Here is a 17,027-nt window from a genome sequence, read left to right on the forward strand (position 1 = left end):
CTGTCAGAGAGCATGTCATTGCGACACACATCAGAAATCCTTCGTGCCTCCTTTATGAGGATGTTTTGGACTAATTTCAAGTCCCTTCCATTCTAGTTTTACATAGCAATGAGTCCAACCAGAACCAGCTCCATTCCTTCTTTGTGTTGGACTCCACTGATACGTGTCACTGTGTGATGATGACTAATAGCAGCCGGTGTCAGCCAAACATCACTTCAGTCTATTATGATGGACTTCAGAGGATGAACCGATGCCAACTCTAAGTATACGACATGGGATACTTCATATGCCATTGCCTGAGCCTTGAATTTAGGATAGACCTCACCAAAATTACAGGCCGGTTGAACTGCGATGCACCTCATTGATCTCGGCCAGCATCACATCGGTCTAATGATGGACTACACTCTTGAAATGGAGTATATAGACAATCAATTAACTGCCAACAAAACAATTCATCAGCCACTTACAAGGACAATACATCTATATGAACTTCTGCAGTTAATCCAGGATGGATTTCAAAGACATTAATCATTAATTTTACAGTTCATACAAAATCTTTCTTTAAACACTAAACCTTAACACTTACTTAGTTTAATAATTTTAAACCATGACTTTAACTATGCATAAGTAATATTGGCATTATATTCATGATGTTAGTCAGAGTGGAACTGGCCCCCACAGTGAGTCTGGTTTCTCCCAAGGTTATTTTTCTCCATTAACCAACATCTTATGGAGTTTTGTGTTCCTTGCCACAGTCACCTTCGGCTTGCTCTCTGGGGTTATAAATACAATTATTATTTAATTACTTATTTTTAAACACAATTCACAATCGTATTTTAATCAAACTATACAATGATGACTCGTCGACATTATAAATATTACATTTTAATTTTCTTTTAATGCCTGACCTTCTGTAAAGCTGCTTTGAAACGATGTGTGTTGTGAAAGGCGCTATACAAATAAAATTGAATTGACTTGACTAGTTTCCAACTTTAATACAGCATTTATCAATCACATCTCCCATTGTCAATCTCTACATCCCTCATGGTTTCTCAGGAAACTGCTTCCCTCACCAGCTTTTCAGAGGCAACCCACTGTCCACTCCTTCGAGTCTCATGGCACACTGCCTTTTGCCTTGTATCGTCAGGGAGCCTTACTGCAGTCGTAAAAGTGGTACGCTTCCTCAGCTTGGTTGAAGGATCCGTGCTTCTCGAGTATTATGGTGCGCTGCCTTTTGCTTGTCCCGTTAGGGAGCGTTCCCCGACTAATCTTAGAACTAAATGTTTTCTATCGTTATGTTTGGGGGTTCGAACCTCAGCAAAGTATACAATGTGCTTAGCATGGAACCCCTCCGAGTGGAGCCGTTCAGTCAAAACTAATGTCAAGAGCTTGTACAAATCAATTCCAATCAAACAGAGTGGTCGACTGAACTACAGTTTTTCAGTCATCATAATAGTTTTGCATGTGCTGAATGCTTTTAGATGTCAGCAACAGAAGTGCTTTTTTGAACATTCATAAAGATATTCTAGCAGAGACTTCAGTGTTTTCATCCCTGAGGCACCAAACACACCTATCTGACACATTTAAATCAAAAATATATTTAACATTTCCATGCTATCAACGCTAAAACTCCTGTATTAACACTTCAAAATGTTTAATCTAATCATTAATGTTATCGAACAATGTTTAAAGCCTAAACTAAATAATGCTGTTTTGGGAAATAGCAAACCGTTCATATACTGCAGATGAAATGCATCCCAGAATGAAAAGACTATGTGTTTTACAGTTCAGACAGCAAATACAGACAAAATGAATGAAAAAACAAACCTTAATGTATAATTATATGGATGACATTTTACTGAGTCACATAAGTCAGAAGATTTTATCTCTCCAACACTGTATCAGTACAATCTCTTCAGACAAATAAATGGCAGTACTTTCCTTTTAAAGAGAAGTTTAATAAGAGCCAAATTCTGTTAAAGATGCACTCAGTGTTTTTTTGCCCATATGGCAGTCGTCTTGGACCTAGTGGGGTAAATGTAGCATCACACAAAAGCAAAAGTATTTGGTTCTGGTGTCATTGTAGAAATTGGAGGACGGCCGATAGTGGATTTTGCCAATACCGATAACTAAGGTGGTGAAAAAGGTCACTAACTGATTAATCAGCCAACAGTTTAAAATAGATTTAAAGAAGATATATAAAAAATAATAATAAAGTCTTAGAAGCAGTGCATTGTGCCACCAATATCACAATAATAACCATAAAATCAGGAAGATTTGGAGCATAACACAGGACTAGGAACAAGCCCACTGACTTTTCTTGGGACTTAGGATTTTGAAATGACAGAGACTTGGCTCCAACAATGCTTTACACTGATCAGCCACAAGATTTAAAACTCTGACCGGTGTATAACAAGTGAATAACATGTATTATCTCGTTACAATGGCACCTGACAAGGGGTGGGATATATTAGGCAGCAATGAACAGTCAGTTCTTGAATTTCATGTGTTGGAAGCAGGAAAAATGGGCAAGCGTAAGTATCTGAGCGACTTTGGCATGGGCCAAATTGTGATGGCTAGACTGGGTCAGAGCATCTCCAAAATGAAAGATCTTGTGGGGTGTTCCAGGTATGCAGTGTTTAGTACCTACTAAAAGTGGTCCAAGGAAGGACAACTGGTGACAGTGTCATATGTGCCAAAGTCTCATTGATGCGTGTGGGGAGCGAAGGCTAGCTCGTCGGGTCCGGTCCCATAGAAGAGCTACTATAGCACAAATTGCTGAAAAACGTAATGCTGGCCATGATAGAAAGGTGCCAGAACACACAGTGCATCACAGCTTGCTGCGTAGCTGCATACCGGTCACAGTGCCCATGCTGACCCCTGTCCACCGCCGTAAGTGCCTACAATGGGCACGTGAGCATCAGAACCGGACCATTGAGTAATGGATGAAAGTGGCGTGGTCTGATCAATCCCGTTTTCTTTTAGATCATGTGGATGGCCGGGTGTGTGTGTGTAGGAAGAGATGTTCTGCTGGGAAACCTTGGGTCCTGGAATTCATGTGGATGTGACTGAAACGTACCACCTACCTATAGATTGTTGCAGACCACATACACCCCTTCATGGCAATGGTATTCCCTGATGGCAGTGGCCTCTTTCAGCAGGATAATGCGCCCAGCCACACTGGCAAAATTGTTCAGGAATGGTTTGAGGAACATGACAAAGAGCTCAAGGTGTTGACTTGGCCTCCGAATTCCCCAGATCTGAATCCGATTGAGTATCTATGAGATGTGCTGCACCAACAAGTCCGATCCATGGAGGTCTCACCTCACAACTTACAGGACTTAAAGGATCTACTGCTAACGTTTAGGAGCCGGATACACAGGACACTTTCAGAGGTCTTGTGGTGTCCATGCCTCGACGGGTCAGAGCTGTTTTGGTGGCACAAGGGGGAACCTACACAATATTAGGCAGGTGGTTTTAATGTTGTGGCTGATTGGTGTGTATGTAAGTAGTCAACAAATTAAGCTTTTTATAGCCTATATTTTCACCAGATGAGGTTTTTATTATTATTCACAAAATAAGAAGTTGGAGACTCAATGTATGTGCTGACGGGGCACGTTTCCATAAAGTCACATTTTTCTTTGCATGCCCTCACTTCAGACCACATGATTAATCTAATCAAAATTTGCAATGAAGTGAGGATAAAAATGAGGATGAATATGGTCAGTCTGTGAATGTTTTTATTTCACCTCTAAAGGCCATACAGGGGTTATACAGTTGAATAACTCGTTCTAACTGTAGAATCCTCCAGTACCAGCCATAAAGGAACAAGGAGGAATCATTTTTTTTGTATATATATATATATATATATATATATATATATATATATATATATATATATATATATATAAGCTATATAAACTATCGGCATATTGTTTTGCTGATAACACTCCAAAAAGCAACTATCGACACAGATTAATTGGTAAAACCGATATATCGGTCTACCTCCTGTAAAAATGGGTTGTTTGCAGTCAACCATTAATAATTTTTTCAACAAGTAAAAGTGTCCAATATCAGGGGGGTTATCGAGATAAAGCTAAAACTAATGGGCTGATCATGTGACCTCTTTAATAGGATTCTGACTTGACTTGAGTCTTAATCTTATGTAAGTGTGCATCATTTAAAACCTTTTTAAAAGTACAACTCCTTTTTTTACTTTTAAAACTTTCTTAAATGGGAAAGTGTGAATAGTGAAACAGAGGAACAAGATACACATTTCAGATCTCCTGGATGAAATATTGAAATATTCTTTCTTTCTCTTTTTTCATTCTCTCCTCTCTCTCTGTCTCTCTCTTTCTTCTTGTGGCTGTGAGAGAGAGTTCTTCACAGTCTTCACACTGCTTAAATTGGCCAATCTTAATGTCAGTGAAATGTCAGTTGTTGGTAAGTGTGTGCTGTCCTCGCCACGCTGACACGCTGTTCTCTCCAGTTCTCTTCAGCATGTGGCTATACATCCACTTCATTTGCTATAAATAACATCCATAAGGATCCGGTGGGTGTCGGGCTGCCTCACCTAATACAGCTTTTACAGAGAATCAAGAGAAGTAACTGCTGTAACCTCTACAGTGCCGACAGATGGCTTATTTCCACTTAAACTCTTCTTTAAAAAAATTTGAATTCTCTTGCAAATAAATACTGTTCTAGTTGAAGAAAACTTGTAGAAGCACTACATAAAGACCCTTGCATATTAAGAGCACCATCACATCAAATGCAAATATATTTTGCATATTCTGTTATTGCCTTCAGTGGATTGCATAAAAAATTATTATAACCATCCCATTAGAGCGCTACAGTGACAACTATTTTAGCATCTTTTATCCCTAGATGTTTGTCGAGTGTGCATTTTCGTATCTGCTCAAATGTTCCGGGAGAATCCCAGAGTATGATGTAAGAGGGGAAACTTACCAAGCCACAGGTATTAGGAACGGCAATTACACCATGCATACTTTTGTGTCTTAAGCAACTTTTTCTTTATCAAAGATGTAGTTGAAATCACTACAGAAGTTTATGGGTGTTTCTTCAACTTTGGGAACTTTTATCACTGTGTACTTCCAGAGAGTATCACTAAAACATTATTCACACGCACTCATTTTTACGAGTCTACTAACAATGTCCAACAGTGTACTGTATACAAGCCATGATAATTCCCACCACAGTGTGATTTCCAGCTAATTCTGTATTGTGTTTAATAGAATTCTATGCTGGAAATGACGCTGATGGAAATGGAAATGACCCTATTTTAAGAGCGTTAGCGTTAAGCACAGTGCTATGCCATAAGTTATAAGTGCAAAGTCATGAACAAATTCAAACAACAATATTTCTTCATTAAAATTAAACTTAAAACGAAACAAAAATCATACCAATTCCAAACATTTTCTTCTCTCCAACTTCTTCCTTACAACCTTAAGGCCTACAAACTAGACCATAAATACAATTGTAAATATAAACATAATAATAATAACTAAAAATAAACCATGACCAATAGATAGTTTAACACAAATCTCAAAAATCTTTGTTTCACAGAAGACGTCTACAACATAATTTGTTGTTCTTCTATAATTTCAGAGTTTGGACATTCATTTTATAACCATCTGCTGGTGGAATCTACAAACTGCAAATGCAGGAACTGAGTTTAAACTTTGGAACACTTCATTAACACAGAACACACTCATAGTTTGCGCACATACACCCACAGATAGCGCAAACACTCCCACCCATGCCAACTTGCGCTTTGCGCTGGAACGAAAACTGGGAAAGCGCTCAGGAAACTTCTATGTCTTGCTAAGGCTATTTTCATAGATAACATTTAATGTATCCTAAAAACACACATATTTTCCAAATTTTTATTTTTATTTTTTATTTGTGGCAAAATGACAGCTTGATTGGAAATTATGCCCAATAAAAAATATATCTCATATGTGAGATTTACCTTGATTTCTCTTTATTTTGCCTTATATTTCATCTCAAGTATGCACTTCACTGGCACTTATATCAACTTAGTTAACAAGTACACTAATGTTTGAAAGAAAAATAAAACGTTATCAGGAGCTAAATTGTTTGGTGTGGTGGAAATGATGCCACAAATGTGGGACAGTTGTATTTTTTTTATTTATACAAATATTTTTCAGACTGTATATATAGAATTGGTTTATATATATTTAAATTTCTTTGTTTAGATAATCAGTTTTAGATGTGTAATAATTTGTTTAATATTTAAAGTCTATGTTTGGGACAAAAATGAATGTACATTTGTAAAAATGAATGATGAAGGCTTTGGAAAAAGTTTAAGTTTTAATAAGACCTTCATATAACAACAAGTAATAAATAAATACAATAAAAATCAAGCATTGGGTCATGAAAGTGTCCGGAGTTGAAGAAACACCCTTACATCGTTGTTACAGTATCAAAGCCTATAATAGGTCTTGTTTGTTTGTTTTACATTTATTTACATTATCATTTAAATGTATTTCTCTAAGAATAAAATAAATTTGAATGAGTTTTTACTTTTGGGGACTGACTGTTGTGCTCTATTGAGACAGGCAAAATAAATGGATGCCCAAACACAGTTTGTCGGGCTCCTAATCGCTATCATCAGACCAGTCGAACGCAGCCATGCCCAAAGGCATAGTGATCTTGTATCCCTGTCTAAGCGAGCAGGTCTTGGAAGAGCTCTCTGTGGTCCTCATATGGACCTCTTCGCCCGACTGCTGCAGAGGAACCGAGGGGAACTCCAGGGGAAACATTTCACCAAACCCCCTCATGACGGCCTGCAGCGTCAGACCACCAATCTCTCCATCAGCACAGCCGCTGATCTCACACGACACCTCTGAACTGGATTCCTCCACCCTCGACTCAAACAACAACCCTGAGCTGATCGCTGCGGCTACAGGAAGAAAGAACTGAGAGGAAGGAGAGCACGAGGAAGGGATGGGATATTAGAGAGAGAATAGCATGAAATATAGAAAGAGAGAAAACAAAAACAAGAGGACAAACAAAAGGACAAACACAGACAAAGAAGAAATGAAAGAAAGGAAATTAGTATAGTTCATATAGCTCTAAGTAGACAGACAAAATCTAAATTTGAAAAAAGAATGATTTCAGAAGGAAAGGTCTGAATGTAAAGAGAATGGGAGCAGGTGTAGACGAGCGGCCAATGGACACACACGTTTACCTAAATAAGACTTCTATTGGTTTTACATTAAGATAGTTGAGTCATTCCATGTCTTTGTGTCCATATTTCTTCATAAATTTAAGAAAAACATTTAAGGCCTTTTCGTAAATGTAATAGTATTTATTTCATATATTTTTATTTTTGATGACATCACTAAATAGAGTTTTTGTCAGCTTTAGCTCACTTCTAGGGAAAATTTTGTCCCATATGTACAGCTGAGGTAAAACACACACACACATACACACACTGGTGGTGTTCTGACAAACGGTGTGGTAAAATCACGGGTGACGCAATCTCCTTTCCAGATCCCATTTCCCCTCTTTTCCCTTGTCATTTCCCGCTTCCTTCTCCACTTTGGCATCGATTAAAGGTGAAAAATGGCAAACATGTAACTTTAAAAAATTATCTAGTAATATTTCTGCTGATCGATGGTCTGCTCCACCTGTGATCTGCATGAGCCTCACATGTAAAACACAGGTGAGCAGCAGGTGACACGTGACCTACACAAATATGAGTGTGGGCGCTTCATTTGTGAATGGCTCGTTGTAAAGTGTGTAATAGGCAGAAGAACACACACAATGAATGATTCTGCTATGATGTGTTTTTGTGCAGGCTTCAGTGTCTACATTGACCTGTTGAGGAAGAGAGACTCACGGGTGTGTTAGACTGCTCGATGAGTTTCCTCTCCCACATCTTCAGTCGTCTCTCTCTCTCTTTCAGCTCTTGTTCTTTAGTGCTCAGATCTCTCTCCAGCCGCTTCAGACGCTCTAGGGTCGCCTCGATCTCACATCTACACACACAACAACACACACCATCAGATTCAACAACAAAACATAACAATAGCCATAAACAATTCTTACTGTCAACATCTAATTAAGAAATTTAACACCAATTACAACATCCTGAAACACACTTTTGCCTCACACTGCCGTGTAGGGGTTTTCAAACTGGGATCAGGGGCTCTAAGGGGGCTGCATGGTGGCATTTCAAAACTTTTACAAAATGTATTTTGTGTTACATCTTACAGTTTTTTGGGATTGCTTACACACTAAAATTAAAAGTAGTACACTATTAGCAAAACCTTACACTCAAGAAGCTAAACATCAGCCCATATTTGCACAACGATAAGCACATTGTGTCACACTTGTTGCAAAACTCTACACACAGTGATTTGCAAAACACTAAACACACTTAACATACATTACACACAAAAATCTATCATGAAGTCACTTCCTTGCAATACCAAAGCACTGACTGTCAAATTACCGCACCGTCCAACCAATTGGTTCAACACAGTCATCAGGTGTGCAAACACTTGTTTGCTTAATTGTAGACACACCAATCAGGTGCATAAGCACTATAAAAAGCAGCAGGTGAGTTCATCGGTCTTCAAGCACAATGGAAAGAGTCAGAGAAAGAGTAAGACGAGGAGGAGAACGAGGAGGAGGACAAGGAGGAGGAGGAAGGGGAGGAAGAGGAATCAACAGAGGAGGAATCAACAGAGGAAGAGGAAGAGATGGAGGCCATGCTGGAGGTAGAGGTAGAGGTAGAGGTAGAGGTAGAGGTAGAGGAAGAGGAAGACAAGAAGGTGCTCAAAGAGGACCGAATCTGAGAAATGAGATCCGCGCAACACTGGTTGACCACGTTGTCAACCACAGCCTGACGCTGAGGGAGGCTGGACTGCGAGTACAGCCAAATCTAAGCCGATACACAGTGGCAAGTGTGATAAGAACATTTCGACTGGAAAATAGGTATTGTAAAAATATCATCATATCAAAAACATCTGCACGGTTTCAGTAACTGCTTACAGTACTGTATTCTATGCACTATCAGCACTTCTGTTACCTTTTCCTGTGAAATTACTGTACTATTGTATACTGTTTTTTTTTTTTTCTACATAGGATTGAGGGTCAGGAACGACAAGGGGGAAGGCCTCCTATGTTCACAGAACAGCAAGAGAGGGAGATAGTAAACATGGTTTTGGCCAACAATGCTATAACACAATCAGCTCCAAGCTAACATTGTCAATAACCACGCCAGTTTCAACGATATCCATCAGGTATCAACATCAACACTGGCACGCATCCTAAAAAAAAAAAACATATTCAAATGAAGCAAATTTATCGAGTGCCTTTCGAGCGCAATTCCGAAAGGGTGAAACGACTGCGGCATGATAATGCAGAGGTATGTATTCACTTTAGCAGTGTGATCTTGCATACTGTCTCATAATCTTTTACTGTACTGTAATATGTATACTAGATCTACACTGAACTACACAATTTGGCTGACACTGTTCTTCAGAGAGTTTTACGAATGGATGGAGAGGAGATCCAGCATGAGTTCATTTATGTTGATAAGGCTGGGTTCAACCTGACGAGAACACGAAGGAGGGGAAGAAACATCATTGGCCACAGGGCTATAGTCAATGTCCCAGGGCAACGTGGGGGTAATATAACACTCTGTGCAGCCATTACACAGAATGGGGTCCTCCACCGCCATGCCCATATGGGCCCTTACAACACAGCACTCATACTTACATTCTTGGACCAATTGCACAACATAACAGCAGCAAATCAAATCGATCATATGCAATACATTGTTGTCTGGGACAATGTGTCTTTCCACCGCTCTGCTCTGGTTGAGAACTGGTTTCAGCAACATCCACATTTCACCGTCCTATATCTTTCACCATAGGCTACTCTCCATTCCTCAACCCTATAGAAGAGTTTTTCTCGGCATGGCGGTGGAAGGTATATGATCTCCGACTCCAGGCTGAGGTACCCCTTATCCAAGCCATGGAGGAGGCCTGTGACCAGATGGAGGTAGCAGCAATGCAAGGATGGATTCGTCATTCAAGACGTTTCTTTCCAAGGTGTCTTGCTAATGACAACATTGCCTGCGATGTTGATGAAATTCTCTGGCCAGATCCAGCTAGGCAAAGAGACAATGTCTATTTTTTTATTTATTTTTTTTTTACAGTAAACTTACAGTACAATACGTAAAGTGACATTTTGTTACAGTATTATGAATCTCCATGTCAACATTTTGGGCGTGTTGAGAAATAAATGAGTTTCTTCAGTCTGCAACATTGGTCTTGTGTAGTGTTTGGTGAATTTACATTATATTTGTACTTTGTTGATGGTAGCCTACTCTAATCATAGGGAAGTAGATGTGCTAAAAGTGTTTTAGGTTTATCACAGCAGAGTGTAACTCGTGCAAACAGAGTATAGTAATGTGAAACGTGTGTGTTTCATATGGTAACAAAGTGTGGTTTTTAAACAGAAGTGTATAGTTTTTACAAGAGTGTTTAATTATGCAAAGGATCTGTAGTGTTTTGCTAATTGGGTGTGTGGTTGTGCTAATTGTGTGTAGTGTTTTGAAAACACGGGCCCTGTTTTGAAAATCGTGCTTAAGCAATCCAAAAAAACTGTAAATGCAGTTTTATTTAATGCGTTATAGCTTTATTAAAGTTAAAATAATATGGAAGCTGATCATGTAAATAACTACATTTCTCTGTGTGGTCAGTAAGAGTTGGGGTACTCGAGTTTGGACTCTGACTCAAGTCCCAGTCACAAGTCCAATTTTAGTTGACTTGGCATTTTTACTCGGACTTGACTCGGACTCAAGCATTTGGGTCTCTGGATTTTTTTCAGAGTCCATGACATTTGTGATGCAATGAAAAATGAAATAAATAAATAACAAAACAGAAATGAATAAACACATCTCTGTCTGCATGCAGCTGTATTAGCCCCTGAAGTCGTAGATGTAGCCAGAGTTGTTTCACTGTGTTTAAGTAAACACACACACACACACACATACGCACGTGCACACACATCAGTCAACCTATGCTCTTGAATGTGACTACAGTACACGGTAATGTATAACACTGACTACCCAGATACATAAAAATAGTATTAATATTGGATATGAAGTCTTTTTAAGTATAATGTAGGTATCTACATTTGTCCACCATTCACAACATTCAACCATGCACAATAAAATATTAGGACATTTTGGACAGTGAAATGTTTTGTTTATAATTTAATTATAGACTATAAAATAAACGTATTATTCAATGACAAATTGTGTGTATGTATCTAAACTTCATGTTACGAGATGAATTTATTTGGTTATGACATTTTCATTTTAAATGTTTATTTTTATTGTAAACCACCAGTTCATTTATGCACGTCTTTTAGTCAACATCCCTGACAGTTCTGAAGGACAATTCTGTTAAATTTATGACTCAAAATAATAATAGTTTTTCGGTTATTACATTTTCTGTGGTTGGTATTTAAAGGTTTCAGACTGAATGCAGACCAACACGACTGCCGCTCAAGCAAATATCAATTATTATAATTTTGATATCTTCTGCGGCAGCTGCTGCGAGATGTACACGGATGTATCAGGGATTTAAATACACAAGAAATACACAGAACTGCCCTGAATTGTGCGGTTTCCTGCTAATTAACTAGAAAATCATGTCCGTGACGACATGGCCCAAATATTATCAGTGGGCTGTTCCAGTGTTTTTGGATGTGGCATTTGCAGTGAAATCGTGAGATGTAACTTCTCAGCTTGTGCTAATTACTAAATGAACATTCAAAACAATAATAACCATAGTTGTAATGACTAATGCAGCTTTCACTTTCTTTTCTCTATGTTTGAGTGGAGGGGAAAGCAACAAATAATTGAAATGTCAACAGAACACAATAAGAAATGTTTTCATTCCCCGAAAGCTTATGCTTCCATTCTGAAACCATTTTGAAGTTTGTTCAGCAGGATACTTATCATAAAATATATATATGAAAGACAACAGAGGTGTTTTTGTTACATTTCTATTGACAAAAGAGTTTTTCTTAGTTAAGAAGTTTAAAATAAGTTTAAAATATTGATGTTGAATTTACGATTACAGTTTTACTTCAGATTCATGAGCAGATTCATTCGGACTCAACTTGGACTCAATTGTTTAAAGACTCGGACTTGACTCGGACTCGACTAAGGTGGACTTGAACCCAAAACTAGTGGTCAGTGCCGCTAAGGGGGAGAGATTGAAACTGCAACGGCTGATGCACACTCTGTCACAGGGACGCTCATCCCACAAGCGCACACTTGCTGCAGTTAGATTATAAAATAATGGCTTATTGAATCATAATATATATATATGTCACTGTGCATTTCTTATCGTGAAGAAAACTGGCAATTCACAGCTTTATTAATAAGAGAGAGTTTATCACATTTTGCCAAATTGGCCCGGTTGCTAGGGAAGGTAGAGTCACATGGGGTAACCTCCTTGTGGTGGTGATTAGTGGTTCTCGCTCTCAGTGGGGCGTGTGGTGAGTTGTGTGTGGATCGTGGAGAGTAGCATGAGCCTCCACATGCTGCGAGTCTCTGCGGTGTCATGCTCAACGAGTCACGTGATAAGATGCGCGGATTGACAGTTTCAGAAACGGAGGCAACTGAGACTTGTCCTCTGCCACCCGGATTGAGAAGAGTAACCGCGCCACCACGAGGACCTAGTAAGTAGTGGGAATTAGGCATTACAAAATTGGGAGAAAAGGGGATAAAAAATCAAATAAAAAATACAAATATTTTAAAATTGTCTAAAAATCCTTAAAAAAAAGATGCATTCACCTGAGAAGCAGCATATAAGATATGTATACTTGCTTTTAGAGAATAGATCTTGAATAGAAGTATGCAGCAAAAATAAGCCCAAATGTTGTATATTAAATGATCTTGAAAAAATGTCACAATTTTGAAGCATTTTGACAAAATAACTGCAAAAATGTAAACTCCACAGGGCTTTAGGGCCAGAATAGCACAATTGTTTTTTTACTGTATATATATATATATATATATATATATATATATATATATATATAAAAAATATCTAAAATTCTGTAAGAACATCGAAATAGATTTCTTATTCAAATTATCTACTAATATTGACTATTTAATTTTTTGTGTTTTTAGTGATGATAATTTTGATTCTTTGATATTTTCACCTGACACATTTACACCACAGAAAAATCTGAAATCAGATGCTGTCAAATTTACCATTACAATTAGTGTAACAGTGTAAATGTTTTGTTTGTTTGTCTAGAGATTGTTAATGTGTGATATTTGACTGAACCAGCAGAGGGAGCTACACACTCTTATTCAGTTATATAGTTATTTATAAATGGACAGGAGACCACATGTTTTCAGTTAGGACCACCTCCTCTTTTAGCTCCACCCCACATACACCGCTCGTCCACTCCCACTTCTTTTTCCTGACAAACATGTGGTCTCCTGTCCATTTATAAATAACTTTTTGTCTTTTTCCTGACAAACATTGTACAATTTCTCATTTACATGTGATCTCAATTACACCTTTTTAATACATCACCTCACATCTCCTCTGCTCGTTCATTCTTTCTCTTTCTCTCTCTCTCTTTCTCTCTCTCTCTCTCTCTCTCTCTCTGTGTTTAGCTTTAGATTGCAAAGGAAAGTTCTGGTTTCCTGTCTGACTTCAAGATGGTCTTAATATAGCATCAAAAACCCAGAACTTTCTGGACCACCCTTCTCCAAAGTGTGTGAAAGGACAAACAGTTCACTTCAGATCTTTTAAGATGATCACATGACTGAATGTGGATTTTAGTGATATGAATAAATACAATTAAATAAAACGTATCTCTTGACTCGTTTATACATTTATTTCTCCTCTTAAGAGACATTTTTTACAGTGTGTAATGTCTTGATGAAAAAAAATGACATGCACACACACCCAACACACTATCATAATTCAGTTGGCAGTTCTATGATGCAGATTCATCTCCAGTATGTAATCATAAGAGTGTAAATGTACCTCCACTCTGCTTTATTGTGCAGGAAAGTGTTGCACTCATCAGGTAACTGAGTGTCGTTCCACATCGACTCCAGTGTGGACAAGATCTGTTTGAAGATCGGTCTGTCCTACAACACAATCACAGGCATCAAATCACTTTCTTAAACAGTGAAAGACTACATAAAGATTTATGCATTTATAAAATGATGCACATTTCTCTTTCTCTAACTTATTTTTATTCATTTATATTGCAGTATTAAAGAACAAACTGGAGTCAATCAGAATGTTTACGTGCAATTTAAGGGTGCTTTCACACTTGGTTTGATTTGCTGGGACCAAACCCGAGTTAGTTTCCTCCCCCTGCCCCCCTCCAGTCTCAGCTCTCCATTTCATCAACGTGTGCTAGCCCGGCACCTTTCACTTTTGCATACTTTGTTGTGTTTATATTCTAAATGGTCTGCACTTATATAGAGCTTTTTTAACCTTGCACTTTGTAATTGCCCTTCAATAGTAGGTGTTACCGACACTCGAGCATATGCACATGCTTATTCTTTAGAAACATATAAACTTACAGAAACCATGTGTGATAAAGCACATTCTCTTAACAGCATATAATCTCTTAAACGGCTGCACTCGTGTTTACGTGACGTTTCAGAACGCTGCTTTCTGCAAAACACTGGAATAAGTAGTTCTCTTAAATGCTTGTAAACATGGTCAAAGTGTTTACAGAATGAAAGATATATATGAAATGAACGATTCCATTTATATCAGTGAACTAATGGACAAATAATGTCCACACAGCAAACTAACAGGGAAATTTGCTTCTAAACACAGGTTAAGAGCTGTAGTAAAAAACGCACAACTTTACGATGCTGTTTGAGAATGTAACATTCATTCATCGAGAATAAAACTCCAAATCAATGAACTATGTTGGAAAAGATAGAACTTGTGACCATATTTGGCTAACAATGCTTTTGGGAAACGCACCCCAGTATAATATGGAAACTGGGGCCATTGGGGTTATTTTAGGGGCCAGAATAGCATTCTGAATTAAATCCATATGGAAAGCAGTTTGTCCTGAAATCGTAGTGTCACAAGCCTAAACAGCTTAGCTTTTCATTTTTAACATTTCACTTGCGATAAACATAATTTACTGCCAAAACAACGACTGAGAGGAAATACACTATTGTGACGTAAAGCTAACTAAAATAACAACGTGTTTTCTCTACTAAGACAGTAGCATTTTTAGATAAATGCAACACATTATTAGTCATATACTAAATGCAAATGCAAATTTTGTTTTTTTCATCCTTCCTTTAAATGTTCGATAACGCGTTGTGCCATGGATACACACAAAAAAATTAAGTCGTAGCTTGACAACACAAAAAAACCACTGTAGCTCCAATATAACATACTGAGGGTTTGGCTGGTTAGCATAGCCAGCTAACCCCTGCTTGTAGATGCTGTCACTACACCATTACGTGTGTAAACCACATCGTTATCCACTGAAACCTGTTCAAATGTAGCCATGTATTCTGACAAAACAATTTGTTTTGCAAGATATAAATTGCAAACATCCATACAATGTAAATCCATGGCTGAATGCACCAGCCGAACAACTGCTATTGAGATAAATGGAAAAGCTAGCTTATAACTGACATATTTTAGCCCTTATTGGTCTGTTAGCTTGGAGGCCACCTGTGCGGATGTTAAAAATAAATGTTTATACATCAGCACATCGAAGAAAAATGTGAGTTTGTAAAACACTGTTTAAAAAGCAGCCTGATGTACAGTATATCGACTGAACTCGCGTTCTGAATGATGTTTTTGAGCATTTCAATATTCATCTCTGGCATGCCCAGCACTCTGTGAGTGACAGGCGCATCTCAGTGCCAACACATATGAATTTATGAAGCTTACTGGAATGAGTGCGAGCATTTGGGAGAGAAGTGTGACCTGACAGAGTGCAAATGAGAGTAAAAGACAAGCCCTGACATGAAGCAGGAATTCAATGAACTCTGATTGGGTTGATTAAAAATGTCAAACAGGAAGAGAGACAGTCATATATTAATAAAGACAGCTGTTATTTCTGTCCTGACCAAACAGCATGACTTATCTATTATTCATGCCTTAATAGTGTTCACTTTTAACACAGTAAATACCAATCTAGTTTAGCACTGCATAATTACTAGAGTCTTGCTACACTTTTCTAATGCTTTGCAATGTATGTAATTATCCTAAGTTTATTATGTGTTGCTGTGGTTGCTATGCAAAATCAAAGCCATAACAATTCAGATATTTGCTAATGCTGATCACATAGAATAAGGATATAATAACTGTGTGTGTGTTTACCAAAAACAATATCTAAGTTAATTTTAATCAGGTTTTTCTGTAGCAATTTCTATAAGCTTTATATAAAAAAACAACAACATCTATGTAGATAGCTTAGTAAACGTGTGTGTGCTTACTTTCGGTTCTGTGACCCAGCAGCTTCTCATCAGACAGGCAAAACTGGCTGGACAGCAACTTGGAATAGTCAACCTCTGCAAAACATAAATAACACAAATAAAACACGAAAACTACTGTAAAAAATAAATCAGTGTCATGCTCTCTGCTGGGTGCCAATCAGATCATTCCGTTACCTCGTTCTTCTCCACCACCAGCCAGGCCACCTGCAGCCCCTCCAGACCTTTGAAGGGGATTTCACGCGTCAGCATTTCCCACAGGACCTGAAAGAACACCACCACCATATGACAAGGAACTAACAGTAATGTAGAGACATGCAAAAGCAGGATAGTCTGAATGAGACATGACTGACAGAATGAAACATCATCAAAAACAAAGCTTTAAGGATGTGTGTGTGTCAGTCACACAGTCTGAAAGTCCTCACTAAGGATGTCAAAAGTAATGACTCTAAATTCATTCATGAAACTCTACATGGCACAAGTTTTATCTGTTGGCAAATCAACT

At 38.0% G+C, this 17,027-nt stretch overlaps 1 protein-coding gene across 2 annotated transcripts in view; it reads right to left on the reverse strand.

The window, feature by feature from the left end:
- LOC127658711 (mitogen-activated protein kinase kinase kinase 20-like) overlaps positions 1-17,027 on the reverse strand; it is a 50,702-nt gene that overhangs the window by 18,519 nt on the left and 15,156 nt on the right. Inside the window, exons 8-12 of one of the 2 annotated variants that reach the window (XM_052148151.1) lie at positions 16,700-16,786; positions 16,526-16,600; positions 14,079-14,185; positions 7,886-8,021; positions 6,232-6,959 (exon numbers count right to left, since the gene is read on the reverse strand). In XM_052148151.1, the coding sequence (XP_052004111.1) occupies positions 6,639-6,959; positions 7,886-8,021; positions 14,079-14,185; positions 16,526-16,600; positions 16,700-16,786 (726 nt within the window). In that variant the 3' untranslated portion in view covers positions 6,232-6,638. Of the gene's footprint in view, positions 1-6,231; positions 6,960-7,885; positions 8,022-14,078; positions 14,186-16,525; positions 16,601-16,699; positions 16,787-17,027 lie in introns of those variants that run through there. The other variant, XM_052148150.1, reaches the window with a different exon arrangement.

This window comes from Xyrauchen texanus, chromosome 18 (genome assembly GCF_025860055.1).
Source record: "Xyrauchen texanus isolate HMW12.3.18 chromosome 18, RBS_HiC_50CHRs, whole genome shotgun sequence".
NCBI classification, from domain to species: Eukaryota; Metazoa; Chordata; class Actinopteri; order Cypriniformes; family Catostomidae; genus Xyrauchen; species Xyrauchen texanus.